At 41.2% G+C, this 19529-nt stretch overlaps 1 protein-coding gene across 2 annotated transcripts; it reads right to left on the reverse strand.

The window, feature by feature from the left end:
- Positions 1 to 1579: 1579 nt before the first annotated feature.
- Positions 1580 to 18648, reverse strand: ENTPD6 (ectonucleoside triphosphate diphosphohydrolase 6). 2 transcript variants are annotated; one of them, XR_014523476.1, is made up of 15 exons: positions 18461 to 18648; positions 15024 to 15309; positions 14300 to 14376; positions 13339 to 13482; positions 12532 to 12607; positions 11830 to 11865; positions 10733 to 10821; positions 9603 to 9682; positions 8054 to 8118; positions 7293 to 7394; positions 6771 to 6911; positions 5205 to 5271; positions 4368 to 4424; positions 3940 to 4052; positions 1580 to 3036 (listed from the first exon to the last, which is right to left on the reverse strand). XR_014523476.1 is itself a non-coding variant. In XM_083493846.1 (14 exons), the coding sequence occupies exons 2-14, from the start codon at positions 15262 to 15264 to the stop codon at positions 2947 to 2949; spliced, it is 1311 nt and encodes a 436-aa protein (XP_083349972.1). In that variant the 5' UTR covers positions 15265 to 15309; positions 18461 to 18612; the 3' UTR covers positions 1580 to 2946. The 2 variants fall into 2 exon arrangements, 1 of the variants encoding a protein (XP_083349972.1); XM_083493846.1 differs by lacking the exon at positions 5205 to 5271 and having other exon boundaries at positions 18461 to 18612.
- Positions 18649 to 19529: the final 881 nt, after the last annotated feature.

Genomic DNA, 19529 nt, shown 5'->3' on the forward strand with positions numbered 1-19529 from the left:
TGTTCCAGGACCATTGCATGAGAGTGTTCTGAGAAGGTGGTAAGATGGTCCCTGTTGAGCCAACAGAGGTCTCTCACCATCTCTTCTCCCAGTGCTGCTACCAGATAGAAGATAATAAAAAATGGCAGTTTAACATGCTGTGTAACTCATTATTCACCTCCATGAATTGGAACAGTACAGGTGTTCACTTGCTTTTTTTTTTAATTGACAGTAAAAATAATTTTTGAATATCCAAAATTCATTTGCACACATGCTACTTCAACAGACAAGCCAAGGACAATCGAACAACTGGAAGTTTTTTTGCATTCAATTTGTTTTCTAACCTAAGAGTTGGTGCTTAAAATATTAACATTCCGTTAGCTACAGTGGCTCCTAGACCAGACCCTTCACAGCCTTAAAATGAAATACTCCATTAAGTATACATGAACAGGATACCAGATGTACATTAGATACAGTGGTGCCCCGCAAGACTGTACATCATTAGGAACCAAGTCAGGTTTTTTAAAAAGTAACTATACAGCAGCAAGTGCAATTTTTGTCAGGACTGCAGTATGCAGGGGAGCAGAAGTTTAACTGTTTCTTCCTCTGCAGACTAAAACTGCACCTCCACCCACCCCTTTTAGCCCAGAGGGGAAAGTTCCCCATTGACAACAGTGCAAGTGTTTCCCCTCTCAGGCTAACAGCAGCTTGTGGCAGGGAGGAAAGGCAGTTTTTAACTGGAATTGTGGTGGGGAAAGAAAAGGCTAAACTCCTTTTCCCTATACACCACAATCCAAATGAAAATAAGTCCCCCTCTCCTCATGCTTCTTCTTCTTCTTATTTAAATCAAACGTGCTTCATAATGTGCAGTTTCACCCTTAAGTTGTAGCCCTGTTTTCTGTAATCCATGTTCAAACGAAAGTTAAGTATCTGGAGGTATGGCTCGCCTCTAAAAAATTAAACCTCGTCCAAGACAAGTATAATAAAACTTGGATTGAAGTTAAGACATGGAGAAATGGAACTGAGTTAACCTCGCAAAGTTAGGAAGAATCTTTGCAATTAAAATGAATGTGTCATCAAAAATGATCTTCCTATTTCAACCCCTGCCTGTGATCAGAAATACCAACTGCTTTAAACAATGGGAAAAAGATATAACACATTTTGTCTGGCAAGAGAAAAAAACCTAGGGTTAAATACAAAATTTTAATTGGCACAAAGAATAGAGGGGGGTTTGTCCTGCTGGACCTAAAAATGTATTATGAGGCAGCCTGTCTGGGCCGGATGAAGGAGTAGATGGATTTGAAAGATGCGGGTATCTTGGACTTAAAAGGATTTGATCTAGTGTATGGGTGGCAATGTTATCTGAATTATGATAAAGCTGAAGTTCACAAGGGATTCTCTAACATGATCAGAAAGAGTATGTATCGTGTCTGAGTAAGGCATAAGGATCTCCTAGAAGTAAGACTCCATGCTGGATATCCCCAATGGAGGCAGTTGCTGTAAAAAAACTAAATATGGAAAAAGAACTGGGGAATATACAGAGATCTTCTTGAATTTAAAGAGGGTTCTATAAGATTGGAAAAAAGGAAGAAATAGCAAGAACGGTCACAGGCTGGTTTTAATATTTTCAAATAAACAAGATTTTTAAGAAAGACAGGTTTGGGGGCTGCTTGCTATCATTGGTAGGACAACCAATGGTTGGGTCACAACTGGGGTCTCCATCATGACAAAACCCACCTTCCAGCAGAGAGACACCAACATGCCATTTTAACCACCTTTCTTTCTGCCATCAACATTAAGGAGAGGGCAGAAGTTTGCTATTAACCTTTCATTTAAAAATCAACTCAATTTCAGCAATAAGAATTCAGTGTGCTGCTAGCAAGTGAGACACTAACTGGCTTCAGATTGTGAGAAAGGCCTTAAAACCACCAGAACACTGCCAAAATAACCCAGTATGGTACAGACTATGAAGAACAGAAATGCTGAGTTTCAGAAGATTAATCTCAATGCCTACTGGTAAAGTTGGACAAAGCAAAATATTTTTTTTAAAAGACACCATTTGTTAGTTTCTATACATTTAAGAAAAATAAAGCAATTCCCCCAAATGCGCGCGCACACACTGCAATATAAAAGTCACACTTGTTTCTGAGACTAGGTTCAGAATGCTTGCTGGAAAGGCAAAAAGCCTGCCTGAGGATGATGTGCTTTTCTCATAGAGACTGTAGAACATGATAGAGAATGGGAGGTTTGGCTTGCTGTGAAGTTTCCTCCTGGTCAGCGGAGGAGCATGCAAGAAAGAGTTAACTCGTCCTGGAGGTAGAGTCAGCACTTGATTGAAGGATCAGGTGATGCTGGACAGCTGGAAGGGGAGGAAACCTTCCTCAAGCTGCCCTGTCATTGAAAAGCTGTGACAGAAAGGCTGACCAAATCCCTGATGACAAACACTGTAGAAATTCTGCAATGGAGGGAATGAACTGTCCCCAAAATATAGAAAACTAGGCAAATGTGGACAGAGGAGGAGAAAGGAGGTACCCCTGGCAGTCCGAAGAACATGACTATATTCTCATCATGAATCACAGGGTGATTTTTGCATTCATTCCATTTCAGCTCAGGTATGTTGCCCAAGACTTGGATCTCAGCTGCCATGGCCTAGTCCTTTTCAGAACCACCACCCCCGACTTTAAGTGACACTTTTAGAAAGGTACACAATTTCACAGGGTAGTGGTATGTTAAGCTACCAAAAACGAGCACCTGAGTTCCCTGCTGAAAGAGGACAAGGCCTTTTGAAATGTATTTATGAAATACACACACACACATGTATAGCTTTTACAGTAGTCGTCTTCCAGTAGTGCAGCTTCCAGTAGTCTTCGGTCCAAGGAACTGACCAGGTCCACACCTGCTTAGCTTCCACAATGCTGCCACATCACATCCTCCCAGACTCACTGGATCCCCAAGGCTCCCAAAGCCCTAATATTGCAGTTTGTGAAGTGAATCCATATAGTGAAGTATAGCTCCCAAAGCCCAGCTGGTTTCAGTGTTGTTGATTTTTCGAGCAAGCTAAAATGAAAAGTGGACAAAGATATGATTATGCTTCTCTTGCCTGCGTCACACAGTCGTCACTTGGCCCCTCTGTACTTCATGATTTGCAGTTGTATATGCAAGCCAACTCAAAACGTGTTTTGCCTCAGGTGATAGGTAAGTTCTCCGAGTTTGTAGGAGCCATGATGGCCCATTCAGAAGTACAAGCTAACACTTGACATTTCAGTTAAATGATGAATATGCATGTGTGCACTAGCTCTCTAAATAAACAAGGTCATGTGATCCAACAGACACCTAGATTACATAATAGGAAAAGGGGAAAGTCAATGGAGTGTTCCAAATAAGTTCTGCATGTGTTAAAAATTAGTCTGCAAATAGCAGTGTGATTCGTAGTTTAAGAACTTGGTGTGCAATTGGTGCTGGAGCTGTAATGTTCTGGGCAAAACTCCCTCCTTCCTGCAGAGTCCTCAGTCTCTTCTCTTCCACCACTCCCACCCCAAGCTCTTTGCGGTCTACTAACTGAAGCCCTTGTTGTCACAAGATGAAAAATATTTTTAAAAAACAAAACCAAGATTTCAAGATACTGCACAGGCAACTCTAAATGAGGAAATTTGCAAGTAGGGCTGTATTCAAAGTAGCACTACGTGAATGTTTCATCAACACAAGGATTTCTGTTTGCACATGGAATTCTCCTATCACCTTAATCTGTTCTAGGGGTTTCCCAACCCTCTGCAGCAGATTTGGGGAGGGCATGAGGCATGAGCAGGAGGAAAAGAGGAGGGGAGATTCTATTATGCAAGACATGTTAGTTGAATACTGCTGTATGTGCCTCCCTTTTCAAAACCTGCAGAATTAATGCTTGTTTTGTGAGATAGCCTCTTCTCACATTTAGCTCTAAATACAGTGGTTAAGAATTATTACCTTAAGAACATGGCTCTTTGGAAAGCCTAGTTCTTCCAAAAGCAAACTGACATATGTGAGATCCATGCAGAGAAAAGGATGCTCTCCTTCTTGATCTTCCATGGTTTTACACACTTTGGGGATAGAAACAGAAAAATGAGCTGTAAAAAGCAGATTGTATTTCCACAATACTTTTGCCACTTGAGGTGTATAGTTTTAGGACCACCTTATTTTTCTGATGGTAAGTTTTTTTATACTGTTTTCAATATTGTGTTTTAATGTTGCAACCCACCCTGGAATCTTAGGCTGAAGGGTGGGTAATTAATAATAGCAACAATGACATTTTCAGTGCTGGTCCTCTGGTGGGCTACTGTTTTAACTGTCAACCTCTTAATGATGCTTTCCTTGTTCACACGTAGGCAAGCAAATAGAAAGGTGAAGTGGCTTACCATTCTTTGCAACAGCTTCAAATTCACCAACTGCTAGGGTCCCTCCTTTTTCATTATCTAAAGAGAAAAAAGGGGCTCTTCAGTTGTAGAGGAAGAGAAGGAAGAGTTGTGCTGGAATAACACTCAGCCTACAGGTATTCTAAATTCATAATTCAAGCAGTAACTGCTCTGTGCATTTCAAACTGAACTTTTTAGCTTAGGGCTCAGTGAGGGAGGCAAACCCGTCTGGCTTTCAGACTGAACATAATTAAATGCTCCTCCACTCAGAAAAATGCACATAGAAAACTAGCATGCTGGGGGGAGGGGAGGGCAAAGATGTACACTGGTATATAGTGAGGTCTTCCTTCCAAGATCTAGCCTTCTACATGGATGAACATTCCTTTCTTTGAGTCCTCACTTGTAGTCCATTGTGGAACAGACGAGACTCAAGTTTATCATCAGTGAGATCCAGGCCCTTGCTAGAGGCAGACTCTACATAGTTTGTCTTGTATTGAGACTGAATAAGTTATGGTCTGCAGGTTGTGTTTGGTGCAGGGATAGCTTTTTTCTTCTCCCACCATGGCACAACTATCTAGCCAGAATGACCCCACATAAAAAGGAAAGAAAGAATGCATGCAAGCACAGGTTAAGAGGTTTTCTGTTCTCCTAATTAAATTGCTAGAGTGCACATCCAGGAAAGACGCAGTCCTGAAGAAGGAAGGTACTTCTCTTTACATCCCACCACAAGAAGCCAGCTATGTCAACCGTACTGGTCACGCTAATCCTGTCTCAATCTCTGCTAGCCATGTGGACCAGTTTTGGGGCGTGGAACAACATGAGTCAAAGCACCCTACATACCTTGACTGTGGGGATGGGAAGTACTGAGACAGAGCAGAGCTGTCTGGATGCATCACTGCTAATGCTCCTAAGAATGACGGGAAAAACAGCAGACTTTGGCCACTGGAAGTGATGCCGCAAAATACACCTCTTAACAGTTTTGTGTTCAGTTGTAACAGTATGCTGGCAACAAAGAGGCTATGTTTACAGCCATCCCAGTTATGCTCTTTCATTGTAATGTGATACAATAAGGACTGTGAAGAGCACAAATATGAAGCATAAACCAAGCCTTCCTGGGATCATTTTTGCATTCTCATTTTGTATTTTTCTGTGGTGAACAGACCTGGGATCTTTGGATGAAGAGTGGTATAATTAATTAATTAAAATAAAATAAAATAAAATAAAATAATATGCTTTTTGTCTCTGACAATGGGACTCCAGAGAGAGATCGAAGGAGGTCCCTGGGAAATTCAGGAAGTTTAATGCTTCTTGGGTGTCAGAAGCAGAAGGAAGTCAGTTTATATAAAGTTGACTTGTGGGAACAGAAAGAATCAGAAGTCTATTGAATTCAATCCTCTTCCACTATACTTGCTTTTAGAAAATTGGCTAGTAGGGTTAATGGTGACAAATTTCAGAACTGGCCTCGACTCTGTTGCAGCCCATAACGTGTCCTGTAGTGCCATACACCAAAAAAATGGTTGGGGCTTAAACTTTCATCATGGGCCATAACCTACCACAGAGATGCAAAAGTGTGTTATCCACAGTTGATGGCCTGGGGTAGATGGAGTATTTATTTCTGCATTTATATTCTACTTTTTTCTCCAAGGAGCTCAAGGTTAATCCTCCTCATTTAATCTCCACAACAACCCTGTGAGGAAGGTTAGGCTGAGAGGCAGTAACTGGCCCAATGTCACCCATGTGCTTCATGGCCAAGTGGGGATTTGAACCCTGGTCTCCGGGGTGCTTGTCAAACACACTAACTACTATACCAGACTGACTCTCACATAGTATAATAGCGCAGTATAGAAGAGTATAGGAGAGGAGTATTATTACAAAGTGGAGTCAGTAATACAAAGTCTAAATGTGATCACCATTACTATGCAGTGTTGAATGAAAGCAAAAACCCAGTGGGGAAGAGTAAAAGATCCAGTTAAATCTGGGAGTGACTCAGTTCCAACTGCATTTAAATTGACAGAGGGTACATTAACACCTAACAAAGAACAGCTACTTTCTGTAGCGAGCTAGTCACTCCCAATCTCTCTTCAGACCACTGTGTCATATCTACACATGAATTTTAGCTCAGCAATTTCATATGGGAGTTTGTCTCACTTTGGGAAGGGCCATAGCTCAGTGTCTGCCTTGCAAGCAGACAGTTCCAGGTTCAATTCCCACTGGCATCTCCAGGTAAGGCTGGAAAAGACTCCTGCCTAAAATCCTGGAGGGCAGCTGCTAGCCAGTGTAGACAGTGCTGAGCTAGATGGGCCAAATGGTCTCTGTATAAGGCAGTTTCGCATGTCCCTAAATCTCAAACCAGAACACTACTGCCAATCACCTTTATATTACTAGCGAAATCAAAAGCAATTTTACCTATTAAGCCAGCATCCACTGCCAAATCGTAATAGTAGGAAAAAGCATAAAAATCCAAATCCTTTACTTCATCTGTCCTATGAACCTTCATGCTGATCAGTTTTGCTATTTCATCGGAACATGATTCAAAGAGAGGTTTTCCTAAAAGCAGGGGGGAAACATCCTTAATAATTCAACATTAGTGATGACATTCAAGTATGTGAGATTTGCCGAGCAAACAGTTTTAGAACATTGTTCAATTGTAAACAAGTGAAGTTATAAGGACACCAAGCAGGCAACAGTACATATCGAATATTACTTAACAGAAGTACAAAATCCCAGTATAGAGCATTCTGATTAAATAAGGACCCAATATCTCTAAAGTGTAATCACTGGCAGGGGCACAGAATTCAGTAAATTCTCCCCTTCCACTTTCAAAATTCTCTCCTTTCCCATGCCACTCTGGCGATTCCCGATCGAAGTTAATGGAGATACTGAAGGGAAATGTGCATTACCAAATGAAGAGATGACCAGTTACTATACCTGCCTTCTGCCCTTTAATTTTGTATATTATCTTGGCATGCTCCCATTCACCCTGGAAATCAGGCGATAAGCAGGAACTTGAAAGATCTTCACCTTCCGTTACTGTAAAAGGGAAAGAAATGCACTGACACAAGGGGAAAGAGTTCATATGGAGATCTTGATCTTCCCCCTCCACAAAGGATTTCCCTGTCCCTCTATTCAGCCACACAAATCTCAGAACATTTAAATCCTGTTCCTACAACTGCACAACCTTCGTCCTTTACTTGAGACGCAGCAGGAATCTTATCTTTTTCAGACAAAATGATCTAAATAGATATAATTTTAGCATCAATTTTCTAGCTATCAAGCAGACACAGTATAAAGAAAAGCTGGCAAGATCCCTTATCTACAAAGATGGGTTGCTATTGGTTAAGTTATCTACCGTATTTTTTGCTCTATAAGACTCACTTTTTCCCTCCCAAAAAGTAAGGGGAAATGTGTGTGCGTCTTATGGAGCGAATGCAGGCTGCGCCGCTATCCCAGAAGCCAGAACAGCAAGAGGGATTGCTGCTTTCACTGCGCAGCGATCCCTCTTGCTGTTCTGGCTTCTGAGATTCAGAATATTTTTTTTCTTGTTTTCCTCCTCCCAAAACTAGGTGCATCTTGTGGTCTGGTGCGTCTTGTAGAGCGAAAAATACGGTATATAGCACAAAGCTCAGCTTAAACAGAAGCATCTAAAAATCTAAAATCCCCGTCACTCAAGCTTAATGTGCAATACTTACAGGCTTGACCTTCAACTCCTCCTAAAATCGCCAGCCTTGCCGACATCAATCCAAGTCCCAAATAACTGGGGAGGAGGTAAAACATAATCAAACACAACACTCTTGGCACTGAGGCAGAGTTCATTTTTATTGTTACATGGTATCCGTTAAGGGTCATCTCTAAATACAGTGGTACCTCGGGTTACATACGCTTCAGGTTACAGACTCCGCTAGCTCAGAAATAGTACCTCTGGTGAAGAACATTGCTTCAGGATGAGAACAGAAATTGTGGGACTTAAGAGCGACAGTTTTACAAGACTATGATGGAAAGAGTGATGTTACCTATGAAGGAGACGATATATGGAAACCATCGCGATTTGAGGATTGGAAGAACGGAAAATTCACACAGGACTATTATTACTATTGGTGTTTATCGGCTTAAGGAGACTATCAGAAGAGATCATAAAGAAAAAAGAGAAAATATATGAACAAGATGTGATGTGGAAACAGCAAGATAAGATGGGATAGAACTATGAACTTTGTTTGGACTGATTTGGACTGATTGGGACATTAACGCAGCAGCAAGAAGATGATGATCAGAATCCCCCTTCGGATCTTGAAATATGGGTCCCCCCAACAAAATTTAAAATTCGGCTTTGTAATTCGGAATTTATGTGATATGATTTAATTTGATGTGATTGGCCAGTTAATAATTTTTTTTTTTAAAAGAGAACAGAAATTGTGCAGCGGTGGTGGCGCAGCAGCAGCGGGAGGCCCCATTAGCTAAAGTGGTGCCTCAGGTTAAAAACAGTTTCAGCTTAAGAACGGACCTCTGGAACGAATTAAGTACGTAACCAGAGGTACCACTGTAAATAATACACACACAGAAACAGAATCTGCTATTGGCAGCTATTAAGGTTTTAAACTGTCAGAAAATATGAACAATTGATTTTTGCGCCAGAGATAGAAACTATGTTTTATATGAAAAAAAGAGATCTCTGAGGATATACCAGGGTAAATTGTGCATAAAAATGCATGTATTACTGAAAGTATTGCACAAAACCAGAAATATTAGGGACTATCACTTCGTATAAATGTGTGTATTAGGCAAACTTTTAAAAAGTAGTATAAACACTGACAACTGGGAAACACTGGCCTGCAAGTGCTCCAATTGGAGAACAGCCTTTACCAAAGGCGTCATGGACTTTGAAGATGCTCAAACTCAGGATGTAAGGAAGAAATGTGCTAAGAGGAAGGCATGTTTGGCAAACCCTTGCCGTGATCAACTCCCAGCTAGAAACCTATGTCCCCAACTGTGGAAGGACGTGTAGATCCAGAATTGGCCTCCACAGTCACTTAAGGACTCACTGTTAAGACCGTGTTCATGGAAGACAATCTTACTCGGCTACGCGTGATCGCCAAAGAAGATAATAGGAGAAATTCACAACTGAAATGCAGGTGAATTTTCACAAGGACCTTTAAAAATGGGAAAATGTGTTGAACAGAATTTTAGATTGGAAAAATGAGAAACTAAAATGGATAGACTTGCCCATTCCTACTCACAACTAACCTGTGTGAATACAGCTGGTATGTGGTGTTAAACATCTGAAATGAAGTGATGCGACCAGCAGGGGAGCTCTCCAGAGCTGTCTATAAAGAGAAATAAATTGAACACTCCATGAATGCTCCATACAAAGCAAAGCAGAATAATAAACTCAATGATTTCAGGAGTGTTGAACAAGAGTGTTCTGAAGGGTTTAGAACTTTATGGTCTTTATGTAGCCAGGCATTGTAAGTACCATAAAAAAATAAGTGGGAAAACTTGGCTTTGAGCATCCTATCAGGTTGAATGTAGAAAAAAGAATGTGCAGGTTATTGGGTATGTTTGGAAACCTGATGAAATACCAACCCCTTTTAATGGCACATTCCATTTCAAATAAATGACAAAGTGTGGCTCATACATGTTTAGAACTGGTAGCCAATCTGAAATATCTGAAAGTTTATTACATTTCTCTCTCACCTTTCCTTCAAGGAGCTCAGATATTATTGTTGTTTTTAATTTATTTATTTATATCTTGCCATTTTCCCACGACAGGGACTCAGAGGAAGTTCCACCCCCTCCCCCATTTTACCCTCACAACCACCCTATGAGGTAGGTCAGTTTAGGAATATCACTTATGATAAAGTATGATTGTTTCTTGTGGAGCTGGTGGTGCTCACGCCCATATGTTTTACACAGCAGCCACATGACACCATCCTCAACAAAATGATGTTCCACGGCCCCCCCCCCCAAACAACAACAATAACACAGAAACAGTAAATCCAGATGAAGTGGTGGTTGGCAGGGATAAGGGGTGGCGTTTTGATGACGGCATTGCGTGAACTCTGTGGAAAAACTTGTATGGATAAATAGCACCGAACACTCCATATCGCAAAGTTATTGAATCGTACTAGGGTAACAGCTCATGTGTTCAGCTCTACAGCCTTAAAGCCCAGGGCAAAGTGTTGCCTTGAGGGGGAAAATGCCGGAATGAAAGGTCACCCTGCTTCTTCTCAAGCACAAAGTTCTGAATATACACTCCAAGCAATATGTTTGACACTCAAAAATCAAACTGGAAGCAGAGCAAAGGGGAAAAAGCAACACATCGATTGGTCGTTCATTACAACTGACATGACTAAGGGGACCCGTGTTCTTGTTACCTTAGTGCTTGGGCGAAATGTGATCTGAATTGAGCCACCTCCTAAATCCAGCATTCCTACACACCTCTTTCTTGGAGTATTCAAGCTATCTGAAATGTATTATTTGAAAAAACAAAGTTAATAGCGTGTTTAGTCATTATACCTCAGACACAGCATCTGCATGGAATTATGCTCTATGAACAAAATGTGAGATCCTATTAAATAAATTCATTTAAAAGAGCAATCCTAACCATACCTACTCAGAAGTAAATAAGGGTTACTGTCTAAGAATTTTAAATAGGCATCTTTTAAAAATACATTTGCAAATATTACTTTTTTCAACAACTCATAATAACTAGCTGCTGAGTGAGCAATGTGTTATGTGCCACCCTGCTCTGAAACACTGCTAAATATTTGTACTTACGGTGCAAATGCAAGAAGCGTATTTTTTGTATTACAAGGTCATAACATACAGCTGTTTTATTTACCTCTATTGCCAACATATTACTTTATAAATGCAGTTACAGATAGGTAGCCGTGTTGGTCTGCCATAGTCAAAATAAAAAAATTCCTTCCAGTAGCACCTTAAAGACCAACTAAGTTAGTTCTTGGTATGAGCTTTCGTGTGCATGCACACTTCTTCAGATACCTGATGGACTTCCATTTCATGCGGCTCAATGTGGTGCCTTCCATGGTTCCAGTTACAGATGGGTATCTGAAGAAGTGTGCATGCACACGAAAGCTCATACCAAGAACTAACTTAGTTGGTCTTTAAGGTGCTACTGGAAGGAATTTTTTTATTTATAAATGCAGATATGATTTGAAAGCAGACCATCTTCAGGAAGTTACAATCATATTTAAACTTATCTGGGAGTAAGCCCCATTGAACACAGCAGTACTTCCAAGTAAAAATGCATGAAATTATACTGAGAATCTTGTAGTTTTACAGAACAAAGCCAATTTATAAACTTACTAAGGATCACAGTACGGCATATATTGCCACAAAATTGCTGCCCTGGGCTCCTTTGGGAGGAAGGGCAGAATATATATTTGATACATAAATAATTATAAAACATAAAGCTCATCATTAACAGATCACAATTTACTTCTATAGATACCTGTTAAGAAGTTGACAGTGATCCATGCTGAAATACCTGGTTTAAAAAAATTGAAATTATGTGAATAGACACAAAGTGGTTTTCCACTTCTAGTAGTCAATATACATAATACATGAATGCATAAACAGGACATGTTTGCTCAGTTAGGGTCTCTCCAAACTGAACAAATGAGCAAGAGAATGGCAGAGAAGATTCATTAGTGTAAGCAAATGGAAGTGATGCATGCTGCAACAAATAGCTTATCTTCAGGGGAGAATGCATCCTATTATGCAGCCAAAATTGTAGCACTTGCCCACATGTGGGAGGAATCGGCAGATTTGGGTGGACCCTGAGGTTTAAAAAAGTACAAATCTTAAGGAAAAAACCTAAGGGGGACCTCTCAAAACAGACCTGCAAGAACTCAGTGGCAGGGAGTGCTGTCTGGCTGAATGGAAAAAAACTGACAACAAAGCTGGAGGAGGAATGGAAATTGCCTTGCCTTTGCTGGTCTTCGACTGCAAGTTCACTGAGACATGGACTTGCTGATTTGTTTGCTTTGCTCTGTACTTGCCATATGGAAATACAGTGCTGTGTAACTATTTAGCAGCAGCAACAACTTCCCTGAGTTTCACAGAGGTTCAGATTTTATTGCTGAATTAAAAGTAATTTTATGAAACCACTGAAAAGAAAATTTGCTTAATTGCTGACAGGTAAGATCCCTACCTTCATCTGTTCCATCCATTACAGAGACACAGTCACGCCTTACAAGGAACGGAGATTCTTGAAAGATGTCCTTAACCTAAATTTGAAATAAGACTAAATTTTTTAGTGTTTTAAAAATGCACCCTTCCACACCCGCAAAAAAGCACGTAAAGCATTTATAAACCATTTTCTGGTAGCAGCCCAGATAAAGATCACATTCTTATGGAGAAGTGGAGTTCTCCACATGCAAAACTGCTATGATAGGGTTTGGAAGCTTGCATTTGTAGACAAAGTAACACAGCATTTGCAGAGTAGTTAGGAGGGTGTTACCTCAGAATTTTTATTATGATGACTCCCTTCATTTCTTTCATGAGTTCGTCACCAGAAAACCTAGACTAGCTTCTGTTCACTTTTATTTTTGGAGAGCTATGTTATCCTGGATTTTATCTTGATACTCTGGATTTTCTTCATTTAGCTATCATGTCACAGACTCCCCCCTCCAAGGTTTAAAGAAGGTTGTTGCCAACTTTGCAAGTCTGCTGTTGTAATCCATCCTGCATGTTTGGCATTTATATACCTTTCCAAAGTGCATAATGAGGAAGCACAGTTCATCTATGTATTTTATATTTCAGTCTCCAGAATGTTAACTGTACCCTGTCAGATAACAACTCATTTATGATGCAGCCATTCTTTGAGACTGTGCTGTTCACTTTTATGCCTCAAAGTTTATTAGCTAGTGGACAGAAGCATGGATGTTGGATTATTTTGGCATAGTGTATATAATATGTGCAGCTAACTTAGTTGCAAAAAACAGCAGAAGCAAAGTACCTTATCCAGCAATTTCTGTGCCTTTTCTTTTGGCAGCAGTCTTAAGCCAGCTGTTGCTTTAAGGACCAAAGGAGTGGACTTCCACAGTTCCAGAGGAACATCTTCTTTAGCAACTGTCAGTAGTTCATTTATTCCTTGAGCACTCTGAAGAGATAGATAGATAGATAGATAGATAGATAGATAGATAGATAAGATGATAGATAATAAATAAATAAATAAATAAATAAATAAATAAATAAATGTGCTTCAATTTTAGCACTTAAAAAATGAAGACTTTGGTAGAGATACACACACACACTAGTATTCATGTTTTGCTCATCACTTCCCATTTTCCAGTTCGAGATACATGAAGATCTTTTTTGCCACCACCATTCTGAGATCCTGCATCAGTCTTTAGCCAACATAACGGAAGGGTAGAGAACCTCTGGCCTGAGGGCTAAAGGTGCAGGGAAGTTATAGAGGCCTCTCCAGGGCACGTCAGAGTGTTTTAAGTACTTTGGTTCCAGCTGTTTGACATGAGTAATCCTGAGTGCCAAGGTCAGACTCTGTTCCTACCGCTCAGCAGTGACATTTTGAAGCTAAAAGAACCTCTAAGTTATAACTTGGTCCTTTAGCACAACGTCACAACAGCCTTCACAGTGGAACTTCACAATGTTCTACAAACTGGTAGGACATGCCTTTCAAAGCTGCAAATCCACAAGACTTGGGCATCTTGTTGAAGTACCAAGTGTAGTGCTATTTAACAGAATGTACGCATAGTATTTCTGTAACCTAGTGACTGGAAAAGTGTCAACTGGATAGTGCCACTGCCTATATGTTTACACAGTAAGTGTCTGTATGTTCAGAGGTGCTTACTCCCAGGAAAAGTATGGAGAGGATTGTAGCATAAATTGCTGAATTTTCACATTACAGAAAGTGAGAATCACAGACATATTCTCTTGACGAGTAAAGTTCAAATTACCTTATCAACACTGTCAGCATATGCAGAAAGTCCTGGCGTTAGTGCTCTGAATGTGGTATGGATTAATTTAGGAATTTCTGTTAAAGAAGTGCAAGAGAATTGAGTTAATCTACAATAAAAAAATGTATACACTGAAGGCCAAGATAACGCCACTGTCCAGGGATTAACGTGAAACCCTGCTACACAATATGGTTAACATTACTGGCTCATATGAACACTGTAATTAGGCTGCATCATCTGAAGGCAATGTTCAAATTCAGCCTTTGAATTAGATATCAGCTAAGCTCCTCCATCCCCACAGATATCAGTGGCTCCAGGTTAGGTGTAAGAATAAAAATTAAGATAAAGAACTAGCTATTGGCTATGTTTCACTAGCAACACATCTCTTTCATCCTGAAGTAATGAAGCCTTGCAAACTATGTTGCCATAATACAGATAACACAACAGAACTGGTCTGAGGACCTATGTCTTCACACCGAAAACCTGCATAGTACTTTCAGAGCCTCTTGTGCCTACTCACAATTTTATCTTAAGACTCTTACAAAATGCAGGCTCCTGGCTTTATCAGCAACCATTTTTCTCTCTCCTTGCCCTCACTTTATCTAGCCTGATGAACTGTTGAGAAGTCAAAAACTTGCATGCTGTCCTGCGACATTTCAGTTGGTCTAATAAAGGTACTGTCCCAATACAAATTTTGCAGTTTAACTGAAACATGTTAGCCTACCTTTTGGCTTTTGTGTGAATTTGAATATGTGTATTCGAGTCCCAGTGCTTCCAGCATCAAACATGATTCCATAAAGAACTTCCTGATCTGTTCTTGACGCACTTTTGAGCTGGCTTTCCAAATCATTGACGGTAGTTTTTGTTTTAAAGTCCAAATGCCATTTTACATATACCGCATAAATAGCAGCACATGTAAAAACTGCAAAAGCATAGAGCGGTTTTGGTATCTTCATAGTGTCCATTAATCTTCCTTGATTCACTTAAAACTGGAGTTATGCATGATGCCTCTGCATTGAAAAACAAATAATTATACACTAAAGTAACACCAACGTAAACTTGACAAACAAATACTGAGAAAGCTGACGTATGATGTGGCTACTTCCATCCACTGCTCTTTTTCAATATTTACTCAAAAATATCTATCAAACTGAAACTGCTGGATGTTCCTGCTCACTAAGAAAAAGTTACCAGAACCTATTTGTTAAATGCAAAGTATCCTGAAAGACTGCTTAACCTGAAAATATGTGGGAATCATCCATCCTATAGTCTTGATACAGCACAAAATGTTGATATTTTCCTTGTGTCTTTAGTCTTGAAGAATCAATTGCAATATAAAAAGTTACAGGTGTGACATAAAGATGCCCACTGATTAAAACGTGCCTTAATATTTAGAATTATGAAGATATCCCTAAAGATAGGCCATTTAATTTTTTTAAACTACGAAGACTAGTCTTCAAAAACTTGTTTATGCTATAGAATTACACAAAATACTGATGAAAGAACAAGGTCATATTTTGCAATTAGACCAACATTATTAGACTGATAATTAATTTATTAGAAGGGAAAAGGACAATTAAGATCTACACAGAAATGTTACCTATATTTAACTGTAAGAATTCTAGGGCTAGAAACCTATGAGCTAACTGAAAATGGAAATGCCTGAAACCTTATTTTTAAAAATAATACACTAAAATTTTTCAACACATTGGCTTGAAAGTGAGGGGGTGCAAGAGAAAATGGTAGAATACCAATATGAACACAAGTGTATGTGGTTAAGATAATGGTGGTTAAGATAATGAAGCTAGCTTATTGAGACAGGTTATTACAGTCTTTGAAAAGTCTTCTGTACTGGCCAAACAGTATGTTAAAGTTTTTGTTTTAAATTAATTATCAAAGCATCTTAAAAATGATGTGGATACAAAGTTATACTGGCCCAACACTCTGGGCTAGAATCAACTAACCTGTTGTGCTGCTAGTGGAAGCCAGCACAAAGACTCCTGTTAATGTAAAGGGACTCCCCCCCCCCACTCCTTCTGTGCCAAATATGGTCCAAAACGTTAGGAAAAAACCCAGCATGGTTGGGGGAAGGAAATGGGAGATTGCTCCATCCAGCAAGCATAAACACTTTTGCCGACAGAACAATTGTATTAGTACAATCTTGAAATCTACCCTTTGAATTTATGCCCTTTTGAGGGGTCACTACAACTTGACACACTTCTCCTGCATCAACAATTAACCAACCACATTCAGAATAAAGATTTCACAATCTGCCTCTTAACTTGGGTAAGGTTTCAGTTAGAATATGGTGGCTATGAGGGTCATTTCCTTCAGGTTTACAAGTTCCTTCCTCTGTTTACATAAGGACTGTTTATCTTTATACTTGTTCTCCACCTTGAAAGGAACCTGTGTGTTTTGCCTAAGGACGTTGTGTATTCTGGTACAGTTCATCTCCAAGAATACAGGCCTTTTCATGAAAGAGCAAAACATGGCTACTAGATTTAGATTTTTAGCCTGCGCCGTTTGAGGAGCCCAATTCAGAAATAAAGGGAGGGCAACCCTCCTCCCCACCCAAACAGTGCAATTCAATTCTCTTTGAGAACTAGTTGTAAAACTAATTGTCAGGTGTGGTGTAAATTGTTTACTCAAGGCTATGGCAAAGTCAATTTAACAAGGTCTGGGAAAGAAACTGGAAAATATGATTAAAAGTAATGTTTAACAGTCTATTAAGGTGACCTGAAGATTGTAGGGCCCCAAGAATTAAATCCTTGTCTGAAATGGAATCTGTGCTCTTGCCTTACAGAGGAATTAAAATAACCACCAACAGCATGGACATGCAAATATGGAAGTTGCACTTGCATACTTGCATATCAAGGCTCTAGATCAGACCTTATTTAAGTTACCACTGAACTGATGCTTGCATTTTCTGCACCTGTAATTGGAATGCAAAACCTATGATGCCTAAGATGCTCGTTCTGTTGAAAAATGCTTCTCTTTCGCTCTCTGTGCTGCATTAACCAACACACTGCAGACTGGAAAGCATTCTTAGCATGTAAAAATCCTGTCAAGTTAAGAGTGAAACAAAATTAACAATTTAACTAATTATTTTAATTTAATATCAATTAAAAACAGACTGTTAAAAATTAAAGTTGAATTCAAGCATGCTAAATCTGATTTCTTAAAAACTGAATTTAATAGCCCACTATTAAGTACCAAGTAAAACATAGTATTTCATTGCAAATGAATAACCATGGAGAAAACACGTTTTTGAGGTCAATATGCTAAATTAGCATAGGATCAAGGGTTATCTAGTCCAGCATCCTGTTCTCACAGCAGCCAACCAGGTGCCTGTGGGAAATCTACACCTCACTGATATTCAGAAGCATTACTACCTCTGACCACTGAGGCAGAACACAGTCACCACAGCTAGTAGCCATTGATAACCTCCTCCTCCTCCTCCTCCATGAATTTGTCTACCGTAATTCTCTTTTAAAGCCATCCAAGTTGGTGGCAAACACGAAATCCTGCGGGAGCGAATTCTGTAATTTAGCAACACACGGCGTGAAGTACTTTCTTTTGTCTGTCCACGCGAGTCCTGGTGTTGGGAGAGGCAGAGAAAACCCCTTTCTTCTATCGCGCTACCTCTTACTCGCCTTCTCTCCGAATTAACAAGCCGCAAAAGCTGCGACCTTCCCCTTTGCTGCCGACAGCCTTATCCCTGCAAGAAACCTGCCCAACTGAAAGCCACCTCAAGCAAGGGGGTCACCGCCACATCTTGTGGCAGGGAGTTCCACAGTGGAGGAGCTTCCTAGCGACAAGATGCACCTGCCAGAACATCCTCCTCGTCCCACCGACCGACCCCGCCCTCCTTCACAGCCAGTTACTTTTGTTAAAAAAGGGGGCTCGGGAGGAGTCCTCGGTCCTCCTGAACCCTTACCACCCCCACACCGAATTTAGCGCCCTCCCCTCGGAGTATGCGACGCGGCTCCATGAGGACTAGCCTATTGCAAAGTACGTGTCGGAAGCCGTCGCCGGCTTTCTCTCAGCCTTCACACAAGACGCATTATGGGAGGGGTCGCTGCGCCCCATCCGCCAGGACTGGAAGCCCCTTCCCTGGGCTCGCCTCAGTCGGAGGAAGGGTGGGAGACGCGCCTGACTCACCACAAGCTGGCGGCTCAGCCGTTCGGAAGCCCCTTCGGCTCCCCGGCCGCTCTCGCTAACTGAGGCCTCCATTTCCCATCTTGCCCTCGCACTCGACGGTTGCCCGTTTGGCGCGAGGGGAGCTTAGTGGGCGGGGCAGGCCGGAGGGAGCCACGCATGCGCGCGCTTGAAACTGCGTCGTGTCCTTCGCCGCCTCAGTCGGCTTTGGGGCGCAAGAGGGGGAGGTCCTGTCGTCTCGCGCCTCCCGGTCCTATCGCGAGGTGACGGAGCTGCCTTCAGGGACGGGCAGGGTAGGCAGGCGAGTGCCTGTAGTGTAGTAGGATCTGGAAGTCACCCTGAAGGGAGCGAGTTTTTGGGTCTCACAGAACTCCTCCTCAGGCGCTGGAGGGTGACGCGAGGATATTGATTAAGTGGGGAGCGAAAAAGACGTTGCTGGAAATCGGCTCGGAATCGGCTAGCCTTCCCCCCAGCGAAGGCACTGGCGCCTGCTGCCTTGGTTGCTGTTTAGTCGTTTAGTCATGTCCGACTCTTCGTGACCCCCTGGACCAGAGCACGCCAGGCACTCCTGTCTTCCACTGCCTCCCGCAGTTTGGTCAGACTCATGCTGGTAGCTTCGAGAACACTGTCCAACCATCTCGTCCTCTGCCGTCCCCTTCTCCTTGTGCCCTCCATCTTTCCCAACATCAGGGTCTTTTCCAGGGAGTCTTCTCTTCTTATCAGGCGGCCAAAGTATTGGAGCCTCAGCTTCAGGATCTGTCCTTCCAGTGAGCACTCGGGGCTGATTTCCTTAAGAATGGATCGGTTTGATCTTGCAGTCCACGGGAATCTCAAGAGTCTCCTCCAGCACCATACAGTGGTACCTCGGGTTACATACACTTCAGGTTACAGACTCCGCCAACCCAGAAATAGTGTTTCAGGTTAAGAACTTTGCTTCAGGATAAGAACAGAAATCGGGCTCCGGCAGCACGGCGGCAGCAGGAGGCCCCATTAGCTAAAGTGGTGCTTCAGGTTAAGAACAGTTTCAGGTTAAGTACGGACCTCCGGAATTAAGTACTTAACCTAAAGTACC

Source organism: Podarcis liolepis (assembly GCF_965112155.1).
Source record: "Podarcis liolepis genome assembly, chromosome: 3".
Lineage (NCBI taxonomy): Eukaryota > Metazoa > Chordata > Lepidosauria > Squamata > Lacertidae > Podarcis > Podarcis liolepis.

Coding starts and splice junctions, on each gene's coding strand:
- ENTPD6 (XM_083493846.1), bottom strand. CDS start 15,264: ATGGACACTATGAAGATACCAAAACCGCTCTATGCTTTTGCAGTTTTT. Junction 9,683..10,732: donor CATTTCGCCCAAGCACTAAG/GTAACAAGAACA, acceptor TTCTCTTTATAG/ACAGCTCTGGAGAGCTCCCC. Junction 7,395..8,053: donor AGGAGTTGAAGGTCAAGCCT/GTAAGTATTGCA, acceptor TCCCTTTTACAG/TAACGGAAGGTGAAGATCTT.